The sequence below is a fragment of the Adiantum capillus-veneris genome, chromosome 17 (assembly GCF_014529385.1).
Source record: "Adiantum capillus-veneris isolate H3 chromosome 17, ASM1452938v2, whole genome shotgun sequence".
Lineage (NCBI taxonomy): Eukaryota > Viridiplantae > Streptophyta > Polypodiopsida > Polypodiales > Pteridaceae > Adiantum > Adiantum capillus-veneris.
The window spans coordinates 79,457,542-79,466,026 of NC_140947.1; the positions used below are offsets into that span (position 1 = coordinate 79,457,542).

An 8,485-nucleotide genomic window follows, 5' to 3' on the forward strand; every position below is an offset into this window, starting at 1 on the left:
TCGACATTTCTACCTTAGACATCAACTTTGAGATCTGGTGGCACTGTTCTATGAGGATGTGTCATCATCTACATCTCGGGGATACCCATTTCCAAAAATGGCACAATTATCCACTAGGTATAATTCCTCTTTCACCAATCTATTCAAATAGCACTTCGGTTCATATGAAAATCTTCTGCAGATTTTCATTCCTAAGTTATTGGGTGAAAGTCAACATTAGCCTTGACTGCATTGGTAGCTCTTTTACAAGACAAAACTTGACATATCTCTTAAGTCTCAAGGCTACCTTCCTTACCAATTCTCCTTCTTTTTGTTTAAATTTGTGGATTTGCAAAATCATATTGTGGGCAATCCCCCATTGAGAGAATTCCTCTATGAACTCATCAAACATCTCTTGGATTGTTGCAAAATCTCTTCTCTTGACCGAATCAAAGCATGTAGTAGCATTATCTTCCAATGTCAATCAAAACCCGGAAAATTGTGTTGCAAAATCTAGGACTTCCTCTACACGGATTGCTCTCACAAAAGCCGCTATGTGATCTCTAGGATCCCCTTCTCCTAAGTACTTCTTGTTTACTCATTTATAGACTTGGGATGGCCTAGTACTTCTCTAGTCTACTAATCTAAGCATTTTCTCTCCCAAGCCTCCTCGTCCCATTGGCACTCCTGGTCTCAATCCATATATGGGATCCGCTTCTCATTTGTCCTTTAGTCCGTAATCTCTCACTCGCCTAGCAATGGGTTCTTTTAGTCATGGTGTTCTTTTTTCTCTCGTTCTCTTGGTGTAAAATGTCCCCATTGTTGCGTGATCTGACATGTGCATCCTACTCTCTCCATAATGATATGATGGGAGTGGTGGTGGTTCTCTTAGCCCTGACACGGTTCGATATCCACCTCTGATGTGGCTCCGTTCCATTGATTCTTCTCGGTGCAAACCAAGAATTCAAGGGCTGCGGTTCCACTGTCGGCTCAATGTAAGTGTGGGTTGTATGGTTTGGCAAATCCATCACTTGTGTTCTCTATAGACTACATCATTTTCATCTCTAAACGGGTTTGTGCTTCTACTCTAAGTTGGTCGCGATCCTGGTCTTGCGTCTGGAGAAAGTCTTGACGCTCCTCGGATAGTCATTCTTTCCATCTACCTAGGATCTAGAGGTTTGTACTTGCGTCCATACTCATCCACATAGATGATGTTATTACCTTGGGGTGTGTCATAGGAAAACAAGTACAACACCTTTTCCATGCTGAATTCTCTTGGATGGGGCTCTAGGCAATGGAAATAAGATTTGGCCCTTCTATCCATGCTCTCATAAATCCCTTCATTCCCCATGTCATCGAGAACTCTCTTTACTTTCTTGTAAAAGACAACAAATGGCATTGGGAAGGCCCACATGAGGAGGTAGATCTACCTGCTCCATGACCATCTTCCCTCTTGCAACATTATCTCCAAATTGATTGTAATTCTCAAGGTCTTTGACTATTAGGTAATCAACCCCCTTGTTGTCTCTAATCTATCACCATCATCATAAACTTGGATGGTTTCAAGACATCTTGCAAGGTTCTCTTCTATGAGAGCACACTTGCATCCCCTAGCATCAGTGTAAATGCAAGCTACGTGCACGTTTGATCCTTCTTAGAAGATTGTAGTGTACCTCAGTGCTTGATACATGTTTTAAGAGGAGCTACCTCCTTCAATCATGACTATTTGATGGTTTCCTACATGCTAGTCAGCCATAAGGTAGAGAAAACATTTGGAAGAAGGCTCACTATCATTAATTCTTCTAGGATGGGTGCAAGGGGATCCAACCCTGCTTGATTAATGCTCTCTTTTGTGGACACTAGGCTAACCTGGTCACCGGGCCTTCTCTAAGGTCCCTATGCAATTGTCTCCTTGACCTTAAATTCATGTATCGATAAGAAAATTTTCTTTGCAAACCCAACATCTTATCTAGCAGGTCATCTGGCACTCTCTCTTGTGGCATCTCCTTGCTTTTTGAATGCTCATGATACTTGCTTTAGGAAAATTGACAAAATCTTTTCCTCTCGGTTTCTTAAGTATACTCACTGCAATTTATACAAAAAATTTGATAGAATGTAAAACCTCTTGCAAAAGTTTTCATAATTTAGGACAACAAATTGTGCAATTGGTCTCTAATCTTTCACAGAGCATTTGACTATGATTTTGGAGTCTATTTTTATCAAACAAGGTACCTACAGGACCCACTTGAGATACTCTATGACCTAGTATGGTCATAGTCTAGATTTGGGGCAAATGGCAGCAACCACGGTTAGTGCCACTAAGGATTATTTGAGATGCAATCAATTCCCTATGACTCCTTATGCTAAGTTGAGTCTAATGACCCTATGCATCAAGTGTTTGGACTCATTTTGGCCTATATTTGGGTCAAATTTCTCTTTCATAGTCTGAAATAGTCTGTTGAGAGTTTTAAGCTCTTCCTCTTGTCCAAACTTGATGGGGAAAGTGAATTTGAACTCCTTAGGATGCCGGGAATCTATGGGTACCACCTGGGTCTCAATCTGATCAATATGGTAGCAACCACGGTTGATGCCAACCTAGACATTTCACAAATCTAGATATACCAGCTTGTAGCCTATCCTCTAGGGAGCCCTTTGGCACTATGCATGATCTAAAATGATAAGTTTTGACTTGTCAAAATGACAGAAAACCTCTCCAAAGTGCAACCTTAAGAATTTGGGCTCTCTTTGCCAAGTTTTTGGACTTTTTGACTAAAGGAAGTGGATTTGACGCCTATGTGACCTAGGAAACCTGTGGCTATGCTCTGTTGCTAAAAATGTGGCAAGTGGTAGCAACCGCAATTGGTGCCAAGTGAGGTTTTTTGCAACATGGCCAATTCTTGTGGGTTCCTTGACTCAAGAGCTTTCCACTGATGCCCTGCGACACTCAAATGGACACTCCTAGCACACATAACTTGAATTTTTACACTTCACTAGACCACAACGCACATCATTACCTAAATATCAAAAAACAACTTCAAAAGCAACCAAAATTTCTAGATCAACTCTTTTAGTGCATATGCAAGTGCACAAACAAGAAACTCTTAAATTGGCACTCTAAATCTCAAGATACATACACTTTGCATTTTTGGTCACTTTATGGTATCCAAGAGACACAATATGGTAATCAAGGAAACTTTTGCACTCTTGAGACACACCAAGATGGTTCCTAAACTAATGATGCTCCTATTCCTATTGTACAAGTGAAAATGGGTGGGTGTATGCACAAACATTATCAAAATAACGATAAACATCAACAAAAATCTATCTACCGCAATCAACCACTCTACTCTAATGATCTCCTAACTCCAAGCATGGACTCAATTCATAATGCAACAAAAAAAATAACTCGAGTCTCCTAACCTATATGGTAACCAAAAGAAATCTCCTATCTCCTCGGTCCACTTGAGAGCTCGTTGGCAAGCCTCACCGACTCTCCTACCTAAGGGTATAAGCAAAATGGACCATAACACTTGGGTGAAGGGTAGAGAAGAACCTCACAGGGACTCCCTCCATCTAGTGTAAGTCCTACATTCCCAACAACGGCACCAATGTTAGTGGATCACCACAATCATATGAAGTAACCTAGCAAGAACTCAAACCAACTTAATATGTCAATCCGAGGGCGTAGAGCTGACCCGACTAGGGCAAGAAGACATTGAATGCAATGTCGTAAGTGACAAGGCACTAAGGAGAAAGAGTCAAGGAAGAGCATCAAGTGATAACCTAATACAAATGCCTAAGGTCTCTTGTGCAAAATATCTAGATCTCTAATGGTTGTAATGACATCAAAGAAAGCCCAAACAACATGATACTTGGGAACTAAGGCCTGGAGACTCTGGAAAATGGGTATATGCAATCCAGTCTGACACTTCCCAAAAGTGGGTGGATGGATAACTGCATTTATCGCCACACTCAACCTACACCAAAGCAAGAGATTAATGGCTTGAATGGCTTACCTTTTGGTCCTATATCCTTTGTCAATTGTTGGGTTTGCAAGAATAACAATACATAAGCCACCGAATAATCAAAATACGCACGTAGGAAACCTAGAGTATGAGTCGCTCATTGCATTGCAAACACACACTCAAACATGACATCATAGACATGTACACAATGCTAAGAGTGTATAGAAGCAACATGGAAAACCTCAATGCATTAGCTCACCCATACATACAATTGTGAGTGTGTGAGCATAGGCATAGCTCTCTTCACCGCAAGCTCCAATACAAGTGATTACAAGTTATGAGTCAAAATTGAGCTTTTGGCTTAAACCATTTCTGTCTAATATGTCTAAAGCAACAATAAGATCTGTACAAAAAGAAGCACATTCATATACACTGATTGGTAGTCAGTTGTATAAATGTGGTACTGATAATCAACTAAGTCTTTGTGCTACAGAAACAAAATATTTACCTATTCTATGGGAAGCACACTATGGACAGGTAGGAGGGCTTTTTTTTGTAGAACTTACAGCAAAAACAATCATGTTTGCCGGAATCTAGTGGCTACGTTGTTCATGGACGCGAAAACATTTGTAAGGCATTGTGATGAATGTCAATGAAAGAAAATTCCTATCATAAAGGATGAGAAGTATATGCGACCTATGATAGGTACTCAAGCGTTTGCAAAATGGGGACTCAATTTTGTGGGCCCTATAGCACCACCTGCTTACAGAACTCATGTTGAATATATGATAGTCGCTATGGACTACTTAACCAAATGGGTAGAAGCAAAAGCTACTCCAAAAAATGATGCTAGAATTACCGCACAGTTCTTGTATGAAAATGTGTTTACACGCTATGGTTTGCCTATAGAAATTTTTAGTGATAGAGGGATGGACTTGTGAACGAAGTCATTGAGTATTTTTTTGACAAATAAATGGTCATACATAGAAAATCCGCTCCATATCACTCCCAAGAAAATGGGCAAGCTGAGAGCACAAACAAAATCTTGTGCATAGTTCTAGCTAAAATAGTGAACAAAAATATATCAGATTGGGATCAAAAATTGCACTCTTCCGTTTGGGCATATATAGAGTCGCATATAAACATGTACTAGGAACAACACTATACAACATGGTGTTTGGACTTAATTCCATCCTTCCCGTTGAATTCTTAATTCCAACACTACGAGTAGCAAAGCAGCTAGAATGGACAGGACATGAATGGTCAAAACGTCTAGATGACCTTGAAAAGCTCAGTAAAACCAAGCTTTTAACCAGGCTAAAAGCTGTTGCAGCTATTTATGCCCAAAAATGATGCATGAAAGAGTTTCACGATGAGCATGTTAAGTCTAAAAATTTTGCACACTACAAGACAAATGTTCTTTTTCAACGTTTTTACTGGCGTTTCGATGTGTAAAAAATTTGGAGTCAAAAAATGACGTCCGCAGGTATATCTGCCGGTACTAGCACCAAAACCAGTCACGCCGATCTTTTCGGTGGAATTGAGATATTACGTATGCCAATAATTGCAGCATTTACACAGCCAAAATTATGAGCACTGCTTATGTGTATGCCGATATTATCGGCATTAAACATTGGTTTTAACACTCGAAATTATTGGCAATACATACGTGTATGCCAAAACTATCGGCATTAGTTTGTTTTAAAAAAAATAGAATGTTGGTTTGCAGGAGTATTGATAGTACTCTTGCACTCTTATCACTAATGTCACTTTTATTTTCACAAATTCAATACGACCATTGCAAAATAGCATACACAATTTTATGACTTCAGATAAGAAGCTCATTGAAATGAATCACAACAATGCGACAAACAAAACACCATACAATGAAACTTGGTCTATAATTGGATATAAGTTTTCAAATCAAAAAATTTTGTAACTAAATGTCTTTTTGGAAGGTCTACTCCTAACTAACAGCTATCTCCCTCATCCTCGTCCTCTCCTTCATCCATGTCCTCGTCTTTATTGATTTCCATCTCCTCCTCAGCCACATAGTCTTCATCGTCCTCGTCGGAGGTCTCATACTCTTCGTCTACACCAGTTTGTGTTGCCAAGGGCGGACCCTGCATACACTAGTCGCAGTTAACATAAATTTTCATCCTCAAATCAATCACTCTAAAACTTGTTAAAAATGTTACATGTGCAATCCATTTTGTCAAGCATTGATGCTGTGATGTAGATAGCACACAATTAATTTTTGCAACCGAATAACCGACATTTTCTAGATCTACAACAATCCGATATAGTTCCTATAATAATTTTAAGTAACGTTTAGAATGATAACCATGCAAGCGCATTATAAGTAAGAAAAGTTGAACCCTTAACACATGTTTTTTGTCGACCTTTTTAAGGGGAGTTCCTTGTTCACGCAACTGATTCATGTATTTGGTAAACCCATGTTTGTTGCCTTCTTCACACTCAGCTTGAGTAGGCATGCACCCCACTACCTCTTTCTGCAAAACAAATTAGAAGTGATCCAAATAGGCAAGACAATGCATAATACATTTAGAGATGACAATTTAACAATTTATCAAGTGCAAAGGTTACTTACAAAAAGTGCCTTGAAACTTGTCAAGCCACCAGATATGAGTTTAGAGGTATACCCGGTCTCCATTTGCGCCTCTCGTGCATCTATTTATTGTGTGAACTTATTGGGGTTTTTTCTAAACTCTTTATTGGCAGTTATCCAATCTTTCTTTGACACCCATGTAGGTTTTGCCAATCCATCCCTCACGGCTGATCGGATCTGATTTTTCCGCGTGCGTTGGATCTTACCCATCTTTTCAAATGCCACTTTCTCACTAAACCTTTTTTCTGGCAGCATTGGAAACCTATTCAATTCAAGCAGAGACATGTGGGATTGGACTTCTTCTAAAATAAAATTCTAAATTATCTTTTCTGTTGAAAATAAAGAAAAACTTACTTATTGTGTATGTACTTCAGCATCGCCGTTTTTGATTCTATGTCAACTTTGTGCCAATCTTGTAGTATGTCGGTGCCGAATTGGACTTTAAGGTATCCTTTCAAGCAATTCAACACCAATTTTCCGCGCTCATGCGCTAAGATCCAATCATCCTCATCAAGGTCATAATAGTCTCTGCCAAAATTAAACCATACAAAATGAATATATATCACCGCCGCTTTAGTGTACGACTTATAAATGTGCGTCAAGAGGTACGTGAGCCGTTTGGCATGCCGGCAAGCTCTATGGCAATTTTCCTGGGTGTGTGGCTTGTAGGCATGCGTTTTTTCCAAAGCGGACCTTATGGTCATGCACCCACGAGCTGTAGAGCATGCCGGCACGCCATAGAGCTTTCCGGCAAGCTCTATGGCAAGCCGCACGGGTGTATGGCTTGTGGGCATGCATCAAGAGGTCCGCGAGCAATTTTTCCAAAGAAAAAAACGCTCTCGAACCTTATGGTCATGCACCGGCGAGCCCTTTGGCATGCTGGAAAGCCATAGAGCTTGCCGGCAAGCTCTATGGCGAGCCGCACAGGTGTATGGCTTGCGGGCATGCATCTAGAGGTCCACGAGCATTTTTTCCAAAGGAAAAAATGCTCATAGACCTTATGGTCATGCACGCATGCCGGCAAGCCATAGAGCTTGCCGGCAATCTCACATAGCTTGCCGACAAGCTCTACGGCAAGCTCCGCGGGTGTATGGCTTACGAACATGCGTCAAGAGGTCCGCAAGCATTTTTACGCTCGTGGACATTATGGTTTTGCACCCGTGAGCCATTTGGCATGCCGAAAAGCCATAGAGTTTGCCGACAATCTCATATAGCCTGCCAGCAAGCTCTATGGCAAGCATCATGGGTGTATGGCTTGCATGCATGGTCAACACTCGTGGACCTTATGGTCATGCACCCATGACCCATTTGGCATGCCGTCTAGCCATAGATCTTTCCGGCAAGCTCTATGGCAAGCCGCGCAGGTGTATGGATTGTGGGCATGTGTGAAGAGTTCTGCAAGCATTTTTTCCTTAGGAAAAAACGCTCACTGACCTTATGGTCATGCACCCGTGAGCCGTTTGGCATGCTGGCAAGCCATTGAGATTGCCAGCAAGCTCAAATAGCTTTCCGACAAGCTCTATGGCAAACCGCATGAGTGTATGGCTTGCGGGCATGCGTCAAGAGGTCCGCAAGTGTTTTTTCCTTTGGAAAAAACGCTCGTGAACCTTATGGTCATGCACCCGCGAGCCGTTTGGCATGCCGACAAGCTCACTAGTTTGCCGGCAAGCTCTACGCCAAGCCACATGGGTGTATGGCCTGCAGGCATGCATCAAGAGGTCCACGAGAAATTCTTTAAAAGGAAAAAATGCTCGTGGACCTTATGGTCATGCAACTGCGAACCGTTTGGCATGCCGACAAGCCATAGAGCTTGCTAGCAAGCTCACATAGCTTGCCGGAAATCTCTATGGCAAGCCACGTGGATGTATGGCTTGCAGACATGCGTCAAGCGGTCCACGAGCATTTTTTCCAG

At 41.3% G+C, this 8,485-nt stretch overlaps 1 protein-coding gene across 1 annotated transcript; it reads right to left on the reverse strand.

Moving 5' to 3' along the window:
• Positions 1 to 5,772: 5,772 nt before the first annotated feature.
• Positions 5,773 to 6,750, reverse strand: LOC147437547 (uncharacterized). The gene is made up of 3 exons (XM_086487063.1): positions 6,556 to 6,750; positions 6,347 to 6,457; positions 5,773 to 6,067 (listed from the first exon to the last, which is right to left on the reverse strand). The coding sequence occupies exons 1-3, from the start codon at positions 6,616 to 6,618 to the stop codon at positions 5,915 to 5,917; spliced, it is 327 nt and encodes a 108-aa protein (XP_086343189.1). The 5' UTR covers positions 6,619 to 6,750; the 3' UTR covers positions 5,773 to 5,914.
• Between the last annotated feature and the right edge of the window lie 1,735 nt (positions 6,751 to 8,485).

Bases quoted from the DNA above. Each gene is read 5' to 3' on its own strand.
- LOC147437547 (XM_086487063.1), bottom strand. From the start codon at position 6,618: ATGGAGACCGGGTATACCTCTAAACTCATATCTGGTGGCTTGACAAGT. The intron at 6,458-6,555 runs GTAAGTAACCTT...TTTGTTTTGCAG, and splicing joins CAAGTTTCAAGGCACTTTTT to AAAGAGGTAGTGGGGTGCAT. The intron at 6,068-6,346 runs GTCGACAAAAAA...TAGTGTATGCAG, and splicing joins AAGGAACTCCCCTTAAAAAG to GGTCCGCCCTTGGCAACACA.